Source organism: Cnephaeus nilssonii (assembly GCF_951640355.1).
Source record: "Cnephaeus nilssonii genome assembly, chromosome: 20".
NCBI classification, from domain to species: Eukaryota; Metazoa; Chordata; class Mammalia; order Chiroptera; family Vespertilionidae; genus Cnephaeus; species Cnephaeus nilssonii.
Window position 1 is genome coordinate 8,691,100 of NC_137091.1, and position 16,251 is coordinate 8,707,350.

Sequence of the window (16,251 nt, forward strand, 5' to 3'; positions counted from 1 at the left end):
ATCACATGGGGAGTCAGGGTTCCAACCTGGGAGCCTTGGGGTGACAACATTCCGTCAGTGGAAGGAGGAAGGCCATCCAATGTTGTCAACAGCAACAAAAACCTGAGAGAAACAGGTTGCCAGACAGAAGCAGCCTGACTTCGCTGCCCACACGTTCACGGAGCGCTAACTCGGTGCCTGGCGCAGTCCTGGGCCCGGGAGGGTCCCCCAGGCTGGCCATCTGACCAACCATGTGTGGTAAGGGCTCGGGGTTGGAGACAACTTATAAAAAATTAATTCAAATAGATTTGCCTGGGAAAAAGCTGGGGACAAAAATAGACAGTTCGCAGTTTACGTCTGGATCTTTATTTTCACTTGCTTATCTCCATTTTTTAATTTTTCAACAGGGAACATGTGTTATTGTTTCCTGTAAAACGGCAACCAAGTATAGGAAGTGTGGGGAACTCATTTCCTGCGTCTGGGCACCCTGCCCTCCCCGCCGGCCCCGCCCGGGTCCCTGGGCCCTTGTGGGCTGGGTTGTGAGGAGGGTCGTGCAGCCCCACAGCCTGGCTGCCTCCCCCAGGCCCTCAGGAAGGCTGCTCTGGCCCAGGCCCCGAAGACCAGGGCTACACCGAGTCCAGCGTTTTCCTCTGCAGCTTCTCCGTTAGTGCTTTCTGGAGCCGCCGTGCCCCGAAGCAGAGGCCCAAGGTCACCGTGTGGGACCTGTCACTGTGAGGCTGTGGCCGGAGACCCCAGTGGGCCCATCCGACTCTTTGGCGGAAATGTCCCCTGTTACTTCCCGGGTGCGAGCAGCGATGTCTAAGAGCTGAACCGGGGCAGCCGTGGGCAAGTCACCACAGCCTGCCTTTTTTAATAAATATATGTTGTTATTGACTTCAGAGAGGAAGGGAGAGGGAGGGAGAGACAGAAACATCAATGACGAGAGAGAATCATGGATCCGCTGCCTCCTGCACGCCCCACACTGGGGATCGAGCCCGCAACCCAGGCCTGTGCCCTGACCTGGAATCGAACTGTGACCTCCTGGTTCACAGGTCGACGCTCACCCCCTGAGCCAGGCCGGGTGGGCCTAAACCTCCTTTTCCTCTTCCGTGGGATGGTTGTGAGGCTTAAGGCCATGGCAGTCAGCACAGCAAAGCGCACGCAGAGCCCAATGTGCTGGTGCTGTCCTTGGTGCTGAAGTGAGGCTTGGGGGTCAGTACTCGCTATAGCTCCCCAAGGCCTGGCGGGAGGAGCCTGCACGGGGGTGGGGGAGACCCTGAGGCTTGCCAGGAGCCACTGCACGTGCCTTTGTGGGGCTGGGTGCCCACCAGAGCAAGCCACTCACCAGGGTCCCCATCCTTATCCTCACAGCCGCTCAGCATGCCGGCCGGGCCGGTGTCCTGGGGAAGCTGGCTCTGGGAGAGCCTGGAGCTCCTACAAGCCCCAGAGACACCCCTACAGCCCACGTGCTCAGCTGGTGGACTAAGGACTCGGAGTCCCCCTCTCCCCGCCTCCATCCCTGGGAAGCTGGGCTAGGAAGGACGCATGGGGTGCCAGCTGATTTCCAAAGCTGCCTGAACCTGGGCCAGCTTCCAAGAGGTGGACACGGAGGGCGGGTGGGGCAGGAGAAGGGGTACCCGACTGGCCCCACATCCCTCTGTGTGTGGCCTGCCCCTCGCCTCAGTAGCCAGAGGCTCAGGAAGTGGGTCTGGAGCCGGGACCCCCGCTCACTCAGGCGGCCCTGGGACAGTTACTATCTCGGCAAACCCTCCCAGGGGCACCAGCGCCCAGCCCTATTGTCCAACCTTCAGGGACGCCGTCCGCTGCCTCCTGCCCATGGAGACTCCTCCTCCGTGGGCACCTCCCGCTGTCCACTGCCACTGGGGAGCACCCTTTCCTGTGGGGCAGGCCCTCTGACCCCCGGCTCTTCTTCTGGGGGCCAAGGCTGAGCCCTGAGCAGCATGAGTGCATGGAGCCTGGTCCCTGCTCCCCTCATCCTTGTTCCCTTTCACCTGAGACCAGTGGTTCCCAGTGTGGGGCGTGTGCAAAGGGGGGCAATTCAAGAATAAGTTATTCACAGTGAATTTTTTGCATTTCTTATGGCTCTAGGGGCCTCATGTACAGCGTATAAATATAGACTGAGTGGCCAGATTATTATGATCTCTGAATGCATTATAATCTGGCCACTCAGTGTATATCCTATATAATAAAAGGCTAATATGCAAATTGTCCCTTCAACCAAGAGTTCGACCAGCAGGCAGGCCGGCCAACCACCCATGTCCCCTCCCCCTGGCCAGGCTGGCCAGATCCCCCCCCCACCCATGCATGAATTCATGCACCGGGCCTCTAATATATATATATACATATATATATATATATATATATATATATATATACACACACACACACACACACACACAAACACACTAATAAAAGAGAAAGATGCAAATTGACCACACCTTTGCAACACCCACCAGCCAATCAGGCATGAGTATGCAAATTAACCCAACAAAGATGGTGGGTTAATTTGCATACACAGGCACCAAGCAGCTGGGGGTGGGATGCAGGCGTTCCACACTGCCCCAGCCGCTCCAGGCCTCTGGGCAGTGTGGGAAGGCGGAAAGGCGGCTCTGGCCGGAGCAAAGGTGGTGCCAGCAGTCAGGGGAAGGAAGGCCCATTCTTGCATGAATCTTCATGCATCGGGCCTCTAGTATAATATAATATAATATAATATAATATAATATAATATAATATAATATAATATTATATTATATTATATTATATTATAATATATATATATATATATATATATATATATATATATATATATAAAATATTGAGTAGCCAGATTATTATGCATTCAGAGATCATAATAATCTGGCCACTCAGTGTATATTGTGACATTTTTAAGCATTTCAGTTCTCTATTATATGTGTTGAAACTTTATTTGCTATTTTTTCCTATCACTTCATATCATTATTATTTTTTAACAATTTCTTAGTGATTTCTTAGTGAAATGCCCTTTTGTTCTTTTATTTTTTCTCTTTCATGGATGCCATGCTCTTTGGAAGCTTGTTTAGACCAAGTTCATGGCCTTTTAGGCTTCCTCCACGTGACTAGGAGCTCACTTTGCGAATAATAAGAATTCTATGTGGGGGCATCAGGATGTTAGAGATGCTCAGGTGGGGCGTGGCCAAAACCAGGCTGGGACCCACTGACCTAAACCCTCTTCCCACATGGCTTTGGCCAGGTCTGTGCCCCACTTTTAGGCAAAAATGGGCAGAGGGTGTGCGGGGAGGTGGTTTTGGCCTCTACCCACAGCCCTTCGCCTGTCAGGACGGGGTGATGGGGGGTGAAGATGGGGCAGAGTGGGGCCCCTCCCATGGACCGGGACCTGCTGCCCTCCGGCTGGCTCTGGGGGAGGGTGTGGAAGGGCCCCCCACCCCCGCACCTGGTCAGACTCTGGCCTTCAGCCTGGCACCCCCAGGACAGCGAGGGGCTGGCCCTCCTCTTGGGCAAGTCCCACCAAAGTGGCCGCCAGCTCGTCTGTCACCAGCCCCAGCCGGGCCCACGCCCGGCTCACAGCAGCGCCCGCTGAAGGCTGATTGAGGCCTCGGATCTGGAGATGGGCGAGGGCTCAGGGAGGGCGACGGGACGCGGTGCTAAACCGGCCGCTGCGCCCTCGCTTCCTGCCTGGAGGGGCCCCGGCCCAGGGCACCTGCGGGGCCAGCGCCGTCCAGGAGGGTCTCCCCCCCACCCCCACCCCCGACCCCCACCCCCGTGTCCTGGGCGGGTCCCAGTCCAGCCTTCGCGGGCTCCCTCTCCTGGGCCAGCCTTTTCCAGCTGCTCCCGGCCCAGGCCCCCTCACTGTCCGCTCCCCAATCCCCCCATCACACACATCCCGCCCAGACTCCGCCCCTCCACGGCCGCCCCTCCGTCCCGCCCGCCCCCACCCGCCTCAGTCCCCGCGTGGTGCGTGGTGGCGGCCGCGGAACCGCCTGTGCCCGCGCCGGGACGCGCGGCCACGCGGGGCCGGGCCATCTTTAGCCCGCGGCGCGGCGCGGCGCTGACTGGCGGGAAGCGGCCCCTCGGTGCGCCCAGCCGGTCCCCGGCGCCGGGAGCATGAGCGCGGGCTGGGCGCTCGGGGCGGCGGGGGCCCCCCGAGTGGTGCCGGCGCCCTGCGCCTCGAAGGTGGAGCTGCGGCTGAGCTGCCGGCACCTGCTGGACCGCGACCCGCTCACCAAGTCGGACCCCAGCGTGGTGCTGCTGCTGCAGGCGCAGGGCCAGTGGGTGCAGGTAGGCGGCGGGGCATCTGGGAGTTGGGGTGCACGGGTCGGGGTGGGGTGCACGGGGTCGGGGTTACCAGGGCTAAAGAGTGGGCACCAGGAGCCGAGGGAGCCGGGCGGGGCTGGACTGGACGGGGCAGCGGCGGGCCGAGCTCCCGGGACAGAGGGCGCGCTGAGTGGGGTCCCGGGGGTCTTGCGGGCGCGGGCGGGAGGCTTGGCTGCGGGCGGGAGGGCGGGGTGGCGGGTGGGGTGCAGGAGTGGGACTGGGACGGCGGGTCCCTGCGCCGGGCAGCCAGGAGCTCCGCTTCGGGCCGGGTCCTCCTCCTCCGGTCCGGAGCAGGGAGGGGGCGCGGCTCCTGCCGGGACTGGATCCCGAGACCCGGACGCCCGCCCCTCGAGAGGCGCCCTAGCCCCTCGCCTCGACTTTGGGGACCCGCCGAGGCAGCCTGGGGCCGAGTTGGGATCGCGAGGGCCGCCTTCGTGCGCCCCGTGGACCGGACTCTGGGCGGCGTTTTCGTCTCCGCGACCCGGGTTCTCCCCTTGACACTCCCGGGTCCTGAGGGTGGTCCCCTCCTGAGGGTGGTGCCCACGGCCCGGCGCCCTCCCTTTGGGCGGGTCGCAGCCCTGGGTGCTCCCCGCTGTACAACGCGCTTTCTCGCACCATCTCACGACAAGGGGTTTCTGGGGGGAGGGGAGCTGGTGTTGGCTGCAGGAGCCTCGGTGGGGGCCTCGGAGGGTGGGGGCTGCAGGAGCCTCGTGGGGGCCCCGCTTCTGAGGGGGCGAGATCTGACCTTGTGCAGTCTCTCCTCATTGCCCCCCCGCCCCGCCCCCTGGGGCTGAGGAACCCCGAGGTCACCCACCTCAGGGGTGAAGGGCGGCTCAGCCCAGGGTCTGCCTGGCAGTAGGGGCGCTGGAGAGGGGGCGCGGGGAGGAGTCCTGTGCCCCAGGCCCCCCCCCCCTTAGCCCTTGTGCCTTGGCTGGGGCGCTGCCTAATGCACACGCTCTTTTGGGTGTAGGACCCCGAGGGCCACACAGAAACCTACTGACAGGGGATTGTGCTGGGGGTGGGGGTGAGTTGGATGGAAGAGAGAGCTGGACCCAGGGCCTCTGTGCCCCCACCCGAGCCCCCCTGGTGCTGGGAGAGGTCTCTGCTTTGGGTTTGCCCAGCCCAGGTTCCGGGGCTCCGTCCCTAACTCAGAGAGCTGAGCCTCAGTTTGCCCATCCTGATATGGGGATGGAGCAGGCCAAGGCGGGCACCAGATGAGGAGGTGCAGAGACGTGGTCACCCATGTCCACGAGGGGTCCCCTTCATTTTAGGGAGGGAGGTGCCCAGGGTCCTGGTGAGCTGGGTCCTGACGGGTGGGCACAGGTTGGGCTGGGGTCTCCCCAGGGCGTGGCCTGGGAGCCAGGCCCCCAGGAGAGGGCGTCTGAGGGCCGGGGCCGGGGCTGGGCCCAGGGTGGGGCCTGGTGGAAGCCCCGCGGCCTGCTCCCCGCTGCTGCAGGTGGACAGGACGGAGGTGGTCCGGAGCTGCCTGCACCCCGTGTTCTCCAAGGTCTTCACGCTCGACTACTACTTTGAGGAGGCGCAGAAGCTGCGGTTCGAGGTCTACGACAGCCACGGGCCCGGCAGCCTCAGCTGTCAGGACGACGACTTCCTGGGCGGCATGGAGTGCACCTTGGGGCAGGTGGGCACCGTCCCCGCGGGAGAGACGAGGCCGGAGAGACCAGGAGGGCAGGACGGCACCCGGGCGGGTCCTGAGAGCCGGTGCGATGCCCGGGGTGGCGTGGGCATGGGCATCGCCGGCTCCCTCGGACGAGCATCCTGGCTCTGCCGTCTCCACGGCTCCTCTTTACCAGCTCCTTAGGAGTCGTTCTTAAAAATGTGCCACTTACACTGGGTGATACCTCCGTGTGGCTCAGATTCAGAGCATAAAAGGCTGCTGGCCCATCTCCCTCCTGCCCTGTCCCCGGGTTCCTTACGTCCAACCAGAGACGAATCTCACAGGAGAGAAGCCTGTGATTTCTCTATCGTTTTAAAGCAAATTGCCTAGTTCTGCAGCTGCTTTTTTCACCTCCACGCACGAGGGGGCCTTTCCACACGGCACGCGGGCTCTCCCTGTCCCTCCCTGCACAGAGGCCGGCCCAGCGGCTACTCATCCAGCCCCACCAGCAAGGGCGGGGGGACCCGTGTCCCCTCCCCTCCACCATCAGTGTTAACAAGAGCTCATGCCAGGCGGTGCCCGCACTTAATGCCCCCAAGAGCCCTGAGGGGCACCTGTATTTTTACTGAGGTCTGAGTTACATGCAGTGGGGTATGTAGACCTTAAGGGTTGAGACAGATGAGTTCAGACAGCTGTGTACACCTGAGCATCCCCAGATCACGCAGGTCCCCCCACTCCTCTGCAGCTGCTCTAGAGCCTCATGTCCATAAATCACATGGGGTGTTTTCTTGTGTGTCCTGAGTCTTTTACACAATGTGATATCTGTATGACTCATCCCCTCGCTGCCTGGGCCGGAGCTGGTCTAGGACACATCCTCTGTCACCCATTTCACAGATGAGAGGACTGAGAATTAGGAAGGACATGGCCCTGGGAAAAGGCATCAGGGCAGCATGCCTCCAACCTGCCATCATTAGCACGGAAGAGGACAGAGGACACACACACACACACGAACATGTATGTGTAACCATGTGCTCTTGCACGTGTGCAGAAATACTTATATACATGTATGCACACGTGGGTGTGTTTGCATGCGTGCACACATGTGTGCGCAAACACATGTGTGCAGACACCCAAATGTGGGAGTGTGCGCACACACACATGCACGGACACACACATGCACACACATGGGTGCAGATCCATGGACACGCATGTCTGGGTGTTCACATAAACTTCAGACAACAAACACGCCCATTGAGAACCTCCTGCCTGGCGTCCTCCCTGGCTGACTCCCTCAGACTGCCCTGCCATCAGGGGTGTGACAGTCAGTGGTGGAGGGGGCAGCTGGGAGAAGATAGTTTCAAATCCCAGCGCCGTGACCTTGAGGGAGTCCCTGACCTCTGCCCGAACCTCCTCCCGGGGAAACCGGGGCACTCAGAGCCAAGGCCCCTCGGCCGCTGTGGAAGCGTCGATTTTAACTGAACAGCAGGCCCAGCCCAGGCCGCACGCAGGCAGCGCTACGGCCACAGCTACCCGCAGCTGCCCGTTGTCCCTGGTCGGAGCGCCCGGAAGGGAAGCCCACCGTGGGAGAGTCTGGGGCCGCACGAGGCCCCGCACCCCACAGAGAGCTTTCCCACCCCTGGGCCTGGCTTCTCTCTGCACAGAATGTTCCCGAGGGCTCGGCAGCTGCCAGCAGGCACCCTGATGGGCGGGTGGGAAGATCCTGTCTCCTGTCTGGACTCACGCTCTTTGCCATGGTCGCCCAGCTCGGGCCAGACAGGAGCCAGCGTGGGGTGGGTCAGGTGAGCGCCGGGAGTGTCAGGGCACCCTCACCGTGGCAATAGCTGAGGACACCCAGCCACCTGAGGCTGCCCTGGCGAGCAGGTGGCCTGGCTGCATAGGCATCCCTGGACCACCTCACTGGCCCAGTGCAGGGCTCATACCCTGGTGGGGGAGGCAGTCAGGCGGGGGCGGGGGGAGGGCGAGACCCCAGGGAGGAATCTCCTCCACAGACGGGCAGGATGGTGGAGAGCTGGCTGAGGCTCCCGTCTGGCTCCTGCCCCTGCACCACCCCCTCCAGCCAGCATGGGCCATGGAGCCAGACCTGTGGACGCCAGGCACATGGGCCCACCAACACGTGACCCTGGGCAGTCTCTCTGAGCCTCAGTTTTCTCCTCTGATACATGGGTGATGCGGGGGGGCATGAGGAGGGGAATGAGGGTGTCGGGCAGAGCAGATGGCGGCCACAGAGGAACAGAGAGGCATCAGGCGGCCGAGTGTCTCTGGAGAGGGCCGTGGGCAGGCGACTGCCGGGCCACCGGGGTGAGGAGACAGGGAGACGGGGTCTCCCGGGCAGCAGCGGCCAACCCCTCCCTGACCTTCCTGACCTCCAGATTGTGGCCCAGAAGAAGGTGACCCGACCACTGCTGCTGAAGTTCGGCAGGAATGCGGGCAAGTCCACCATCACGGTGAGGCCGCCCCCTTCCTGCCCAGCCCGCCCTTCAGACCTGAGCCCACCCTGCCCTCGCCCTGGCCCTGGCCCTGCCCTCGCCCTCGCCCTGAGGGTCCTGCGGGGAAGATGAGAGGGAGGCCAGGGCTGCTCTGTGGACTGGGGAGTCCTCTCAGCGGCCGCAGTCGGTCGGGAAGGGTGGGGCGACCAGGTCTGCCAAGCGCGCAGCTGTGGCCTCGCCCGCGCAGGTGATAGCCGAGGACATCTCCACCAACAACGGGTACGTCGAGCTCTCCTTCCGGGCCCAGAAGCTGGACGACAAGGTGAGTGTGGGGGTGCCCGCCTGGGGCTGGGCTGCAGGGCGATGAGAGGACCCCCCGCCTAGCGTGGGCCCTGCCTCAGGGCCGCCGCCCTCAGAGGAGGCCCAGGACAGACTGGCCTCGAGGACACAGGGATGTGTCCCGTGAGCAGCACCCGGGTCATGTGGGGGCGGCCATGGCGGTGTTGTTTCTGTCATGGCCGCCAGCCCCATGGCATCCTTTCTGCGCCTCAGGGAGAGGCCGAGGGGGAGCAGGTGATGTTGGCTGGAGGGGTGCAGCGGAGGCCAGAGAGCTACAGCCAGGGTGCTGGGGGCCAGCAAGGGCTCCGGAGCAGAGGTTCCCGCGTGGGCCACGCCCACAGGGGGGCGATTTGATGTTTAAGGGGGGCAATCTGAGAATGAGTTATTCACAGTGAGTTTTTTGCATTTCTTATGGCTCTAGGGGCCTCATATACAGCATATAAATATACATTGTGACATTTTTATGCATTTCAGTTCTCTCTTATGTTTTGAAACTTTATTTGCTGTCTTTTCCTATCACTTCGTATTATATTTTTAAACGATTTCTTAGTGATTTCTTCCTCAGAACTTCCACTGTCCTTTCGTGCTTTTATTTTCCTCTTTCATGGATGCCATGTTCTTTGGAAGCTTCGTTAGACCAAGTTAGTGAATAGCGTTCCCTTTTCGTATAAGAATTCTATGTTGGGGGGCAGCAAGATGTTAGAGATGCTTAGGTGGGGTGTGGCCAAAACAAGGCTGGGAACCACTGCTCTCGAGGGCAGGGCAAGGCCGGGGCATCTGAGACACTCCCGGGTGGGCTGTGCCCTCCCGCGTAGCTGAGGAGACAGAGGTCTGGGGGTGAAGGCGCAGCCGGGACAAGGCAGAGAGGGCTGGGCCTGGGCTGGGCTGCGCCCACACCCTGCTGCCCCCGCAGGACGTCTTCAGCAAGTCGGACCCCTTCCTGGAGCTGTACCGGGTCAACGACGACCAGAGCGAGCAGCTGGTGTACCGGACGGAGGTGAGGGCCCTGCTGGCCTGGCACCGCGGCCTGCCCTGCAGTCCCGCAGGCACGGGGATGAGAGGACAGCTGACCCGTCACTCCCTGCGTCCCCTGAACCCCAACACCCTCGTCCCCTGTGAACAGGGGGCTGGCGGGTGGGCGTGCAGCCGCGCTGTGAGAATTTAGGGATTGTTTTGTTGTCAGGCCCGACAGGTGACTGAGATGAGCTGCATTTCTTTCTAGATAAATTCATTTCAGCTTTTTTAAATTATTGATTTCAGAGAGGAAGGGAGAGGGAGAGAGAGAGAAACATCAATGATGAGAGAGAGTCATGGATCGGCTGCCTCCTGCACGCCCCACACTGGGGATCGGTCAAGCCTGCAGCCCTGGCCTGTGCCCTGACCGGGAATCGAACCATGACCGCCAGGTCCATAGATCGGTGCTCACCCTCTGAGCCACCGGCCGGGCTAATGCCAGCTTTTAGAATAAAGTTATGAAGGTGTTTCCCGATGGGATGGGGTCCTGAGACTCAGCTCTGGGCCTGAGGCAGCACCCCCCTCCGGCACCCCCAGGTGGTGAAGAACAACCTGAGCCCCGTGTGGGAGCCCTTCAAGGTGTCGCTGAACTCCCTGTGCAGCTGTGAGGAGACCAGGCCTCTGAAGGTGCAGACGGTCCTCGGGGCAGGCGGGCAGGGGGTGGGGACGCCGGGAGGGGCCCCTGGGGCAGGCGGCTGAGGGGCCTGGGGTCCGCAGTGCCTGGTCTGGGACCACGACTCTCGCGGGAAACACGACTTCATCGGGGAGTTCACCACCACCTTCGCGGAGATGCAGCGGGCCTTTGCCGAGGACCAGGTGAGCTGAGGCTCCGGAAACCGGGTCCTGCCCCAGCTGCAAGGAAGGGGCCGCGGGGAGCAGCAGCCACAGGAAGCAGGTGGGCGCGGCCCTGCGCCCCGGGTCCTCCAGGAAAGACCCACAGTGCCTCACTGCACCTGCCAGGCGCACGGGCAGGGACAGGTGGGAACCCCCGGGCAGGGCTCAGCGCTCAGGCCATCAGCCCCTCAGGGTGGGGTGTTGGCACTGGCACTCGGGTGGGGGTCTCTGCATGTCCCTGTGCCCAGGCCCAGTGGGAATGCGTGAACGCCAAGTACAAGCAGAAGAAGCGCCATTACAGGAACTCCGGGGTGGTCATCCTGGCCGACCTGAAGGTGAGCGCAGCCCCTGCCCGCAGCCCCGCCCCCGAAGCCCCCCACGGTCAGATGGACCCTCAGGGCCTTGGTGATGCTGCTGATCCCCAATATGTGGGGGAGGAAGCAGGTGGGGCGGAGCGGGGGAGAGACAGAAGGAAAACAGGAGCAGGTGCTGGGCACTCAGGCAGCCTGAGGGAGGAGGGACCGCCCTGCCTGCCCGCAGCCCCGCAGCCCCAGCCTCAGGGTCCCGGGGGCGGGTGTCCTGGGCAGGCCCTGCTGACCCCGCTGCCTGGAAGTTCTCCAGGGTTTACTCCTTCCTGGACTACATCATGGGCGGCTGCCAGATCCACTTCACGGTGAGTCCACAGGACCCCCAGGGCCCCCTCCACCGAGCCGGCCAAGTGCACCCCACCGGGCGGGAGTCAGCACCCCGGCCCCACAGCTCCCGGGGCCCCTTCCCACCTGGACGTGGCTCAGAGTTGGTCTGGCGCTCAGGACAGACCTGGGGACGGCAAGGCCCTCCTGCTGGGCCTAGAGGCCCCTCCCTGGGAGCTCAGTTCTTCCTGGGCCTTTTCTGGGGGTCCCCTCGCTGTGCAGGGGAACCGGGGACCTCAGGGGGGAACGTGGCCAGGACTCACCCCCAACAAAAACATAGGAACAGATGGAACAGGTGAGGAGAGGACACAGGGCTATGGACTCAGAGGAACAGCGGGGTCCCAGCACCAGCAGGTGTGGCCTGGAGAGCCCAGCTCCCTCTGCCCCCTCCCCCAGTCTCCATCCCCTCGCTTCACTGAACCACCCAGACCCCCCTGAGGGGTGACTGAGCCAGCTCCTGGGGCCCGCAGCACAGGGCTGGCTCCTGGAGGGGGTGGTGGGGAGGGTGGAGCTGAGAGGTGCCAGGCCCGGCCCAGCCCTTCCCACTGCCTGGCCCATGGGTCCAGCCAAGGTGGCTCTGGGTGCAGGAGGCACCGACTGGTGTCCCCACAGGGCCCCTCCCAAGGCCCCGGGAGCCACTCTCAGGTGCCCCCTGGCTGAGTGGCTCCCCGAGCCTCGGTCTCCCTTACCTGTCAAATGAGGGGTGCAGGAGCCCATCCCAGGCCAGGTGGGAAAGGGGCTCCGGGGTCATCGCGGGGTCCCCACAGGTGGCCATCGACTTCACGGCCTCCAACGGGGACCCCCGGAACAGCTGCTCCCTGCACTACATCAGCCCCTTCCAGCCCAACGAGTACCTGCAGGCCCTGGTGGCCGTGGGCGAGGTCTGCCAGGACTACGACAGGTGCGTCCTCCGGCCTCCCGCCCCGGCTCCGGCTCCGGCCTGGGCCATGGGGTGGGCATCACGGACGTGTCCGTCCATCAGAGCAGCCGCCAAGGCCGGGCGTGCACGGGCCACAGCTGGTGACAGCCGGCTGGGCTGGCTCCACGTTGCCGGTCCCAGGTGGAGCGGGGTCAGAGACCGTGTGTCCACATGGGGCTGGCCTTCTCCACAGGGTCCCATTCACCCCTCACGCAGACACCGGGGCTGGGGTCTGCGTCCACTTCACAGAGCAGTAAACTGAGGCCATGGAGGGGCAAGCTCTTGTCTGGGGGTCCAGCGGGCAGGAAGCCGACCTTCACCGGGGTCAGGCGCCTCCCCAGCAGGTACCAGGCCTGAGCAGCGGTGGGAGGAGGTGGCCCCGGTGGCTCTGTCCCCACCTGCCTGCACCGGGCCTCCGTCTCCCCAGGTCGGCACAGGGCCTGGCTGGGTGGGAAAGGGGTGGCACAGGTTCTGTGAGCCCCACACCCACCCCAGGACCCAGGAGCCCTGGGTGACGGGCCCCCTCTCTTCCAGCGACAAGAGGTTCTCGGCTTTGGGGTTCGGAGCCCGGATCCCTCCCAAGTTTGAGGTAGGACAGCCTGGGGGCCGGGCCTGGGCGTCGCCCTCTGTGCCCCTCCTAGCAGAGGGAGGCCATGCTGGGTCCTGGGACCCCTGGCTACTGCCCCTCCATGGGCACCACTGCCATGTGACAGGCCCGGGGGCCCTGGCCTCCCAGCCAGAGGGGCTGACCTTTGACATCCGGAGGCCGGGAGAGGGGGGACGTTAGTCTGGAATCTTCTAGTTACAAATAACGGTCCGACTGGCTTAGGCAGAAAACCATGGTCGGGGGAGGGGGGCTGGTATTTTTTTTAAATATATTTTTATTGATTTCAGAGAGGAAGGGAGAGGGAGGGAGATATAGAAGCATCAGTGATGAGAGAGAATCATGGACTGGCTGCCTCCTGCACGCCCCCCACTGGGGATTGAGCGTGGAATCGGGCAAGTGCCCTGACTGGGATTCGAACTGTGACCTCCCGGTTCATAGGTCGGCGCTCACCCACTGACACGCCTGCTGAGCTGCACTGATATAATTGAAATGCAAACCAGGGCCTCAGGTCCGCTGGATCCAGGGCTGGAGTGATGCCCAGGACCCGTCTGTGTGTCTGTCTCCCAGTCGGTGAGGCTGAGGGGTCCGGGGAGGGCAGGCAGCTGACAGGCCCCTTTGTGTCCACTCAGGTGTCCCATGACTTTGCCATCAATTTCAACCCCGAGGACGACGAGTGTGAAGGTAGGAGCCCGAGGGTCGGGAGGGGCGGGGTGGGGGGCAGGCTGCCGAAGGCAGGACTCACCGCCTCCCCCGCCTCCCCCGCAGGAATCCAGGGCGTGGTGGAGGCCTACCGGAACTGCCTGCCCCGCGTCCAGCTCTACGGCCCCACCAACGTGGCGCCCATCATCTCCAAGGTGGCCCGTGCGGCTGCCGCCGAGGAGCGCACCGGGGAGGCCTCTGTAGGTACCTGGGGCAGCGGCACAGTGGGGACCGGGTGCATGAGGAGGTGTGGGTGCCGTGGGGAGACAAGGATCAGCATGTGTGAGGGGGGGCAGCCAGTGCAAAGGTTGTCTTCTTTTTAAAAAATATATTATTTATTGATTTCAGAGAGGAAGGGAGAGATAGAAACATCAATGATGAGAGAACCATGGATCAGCTGCCTCCTGCATGCCCCCCACTGGGGATGGAGCCTGCAACCCGGGCATGTGCCCTGACTGGGAATCGAACCTTGACCTCCTGGTTCATAGGTCGATGCTCAGCCGCTGAGCCTCCCGGCCAGGCTTGTCTTCTTTCTGGACCGTTTGAGAGCTGGCTCACCTCCTGGCCGCCCCCCAAAATTCTCCACGTGCAGCTGCTAAGCTCCCTCACCCCAGGAGGGCCCCTCTCTGAATTCTGTTCCTTGGGTCTCAGCGTCTCTCCACCGGGACCTGCAGATCCCTGCTCTCTGGCCTCAGACCTGGGTTCAAGTGGGGGCTCCCCTGCCTCAGCCCTCCATCTGCAAGGGGGTCACCCCGGCATCGCTGGGGGTGAAGACGGGTGACATGGTCACCGTGTGTGCCGGGCACAGGCTCGGACTCACTGGTTCTCGTGTACATATCATGTTTCAGCAAAAACATCCCAGGAAAACCCGAAAACCACGGAGAAGGAGTGTCTGCAGTCACTCCCAGGCCACCGGGGGGTCTTTCAGGGGGGCTGCCTCCCCAGTCAAGCCCCCAAGTCCACCAACCAATCTCCCTGCATCCCCAGCAATACCACATCCTGCTGATCCTGACGGACGGCGTGGTGACCGACATGGCGGACACGCGGGAGGCCATCGTGCGAGCCTCCCACCTGCCCATGTCCATCATCATCGTAGGCGTGGGCAACGCCGACTTCACGGACATGCAGGTCCTGGACGGGGATGACGGCGTCCTGCGCTCCCCGCGGGGCGAGCCCGCGCTCCGGGACATCGTCCAGTTCGTGCCTTTCCGGGAGCTCAAGAACGTGAGTGCTCAGGACAGGCTGGGGGGTGCGAGGCCCCGGCCCGGAGGCACCCCCTGTCCCAGCGACGGCGGCAGGTCCCACTCAGGCGGGGCCGGGAGAGACGGGCGCCGAGTGGGTGGAGCGGAGCCTGTCTCCTCTCCCGTCCTGAGTGGGACCTGAACCGCTTTCAATCACCTGAAAACCTGTCTGTTAGGAAAATGTCAAAGCTACACCTGGGGGCACTGCGTGTGGGCGGAGTCCACATGAGCACATGCACAGCCTGCCACTGGGGGTGAAGACGGGTGACATGGTCACCGTGTGTGCCGGGCACAGGCTCGGACTCACTGGTTCTCAGGACACAGGCGGCTTCACTGGGGAGCGGGAGGGGCAAAGGGGGAGGCTGGGCCGTGAGGCTGCCTCGCCTGCCTGCCTGCCTGGGCCACGTTCTTCCTCTCGGTGGCTGGCGAGCGGGAGCCCACTGACCCAGGGGAGGGGTCACGTGGACGTGTGTGCCACTCGGGGCAGGTGCCCAGAGCCCACCAGCCGTCACTTGAGGTGTCGGGCATCGCAGCCTCCTGTTTCAGGATGCACCTGCTTATCGGAGGCTCACCCGGCCACCAGGTGAATCCTGACTGTGGTCCCCTAAGCGGCTTCCTCACCAGGTGACAGGCAGGGCTCAGGAGGATGAGGCTGGGGGACCAAGGACCAGGAAGCCCCCGTAAGCAGGTGTCCCCACCCCACAGGCGTCCCCCGCGGCGCTGGCCAAGAGCGTGCTGGCTGAGGTGCCCAAGCAGGTGGTGGAGTATTACAGCCACAAGGAGCTGCCTCCTCCAGGCCTCGGCGCCCACAACAGTGGGTCAGGCTTCACCCCATGAGGACCCCAGAGAGGGGGTGCGGCCAGGGGTGCCTCCTGTCTCCAGCACCCTTGGGGCCTCTTACCACCCCCCCCGACCTCCCAGAAGCCTCCTGTCCCCCAACCGCCCAGGCCCACTCATCCTCTGGGGCCCCCAAGGTGGAAGGATGAACAAACCCAGGCCTGAGGAGACCCAGGAACAGAAGCAGAGGGGTGGGGGGCTGGCGGTAGCCCCCACACCTGGCCCTGCCCCAGGAGGGGCTGGGGGACTCACGGTGCATCTGATCTTCATGGGGAGGGGCCAGCAGGCAGCATCGGTCACAGAGAAACCGGTGCCCCCAGGCCCGGTGGTCAGATTGCTCTTTGCCAGCCCTGCCCCCTGCTGTCCCTTTCCTGCCCCTGCTCTTAGGGCCCTGCCTCAGCACCTCAGCTGGGCTTCGGTGCAATAAAGGGTCACCTTTTCCTGCAGCGGTTTGTGCATTTACTGCCCCCGCCCCCCGTCCACCCCACCCCTGCAGCCGAGACTCCCCCCCCCGCCCCCGCCCCACAGGAGGGGCGGGGCAGGGAGAACCTGCGCCTTCCAGCCCTCACTCCGGACAGGGAATCTTCTAGACTCAGGCTCCCTGGGTCCTTCCTGGACTGTATGAAGGACCCTCCCAGGAATGCAAGGGTATCAGGAGGCTGCACCCCGGGGAGGGCCAGAGGGTGCAATGGCTGC

General features: G+C 63.0%; 1 protein-coding gene across 1 annotated transcript; it reads left to right on the forward strand.

Moving 5' to 3' along the window:
* Positions 1-4,101: 4,101 nt before the first annotated feature.
* Positions 4,102-15,555, forward strand: CPNE7 (copine 7; the record flags this gene model as incomplete). The annotated part of the gene is made up of 15 exons (XM_079759743.1): positions 4,102-4,275; positions 5,768-5,950; positions 8,317-8,391; positions 8,621-8,695; positions 9,626-9,709; positions 10,264-10,353; positions 10,444-10,542; positions 10,809-10,895; positions 11,174-11,233; positions 12,020-12,153; positions 12,706-12,760; positions 13,408-13,459; positions 13,544-13,677; positions 14,465-14,701; positions 15,424-15,555. 15 exons carry the CDS (start codon positions 4,102-4,104, stop codon positions 15,553-15,555), a joined length of 1,671 nt encoding a protein of 556 aa, XP_079615869.1.
* Positions 15,556-16,251: the final 696 nt, after the last annotated feature.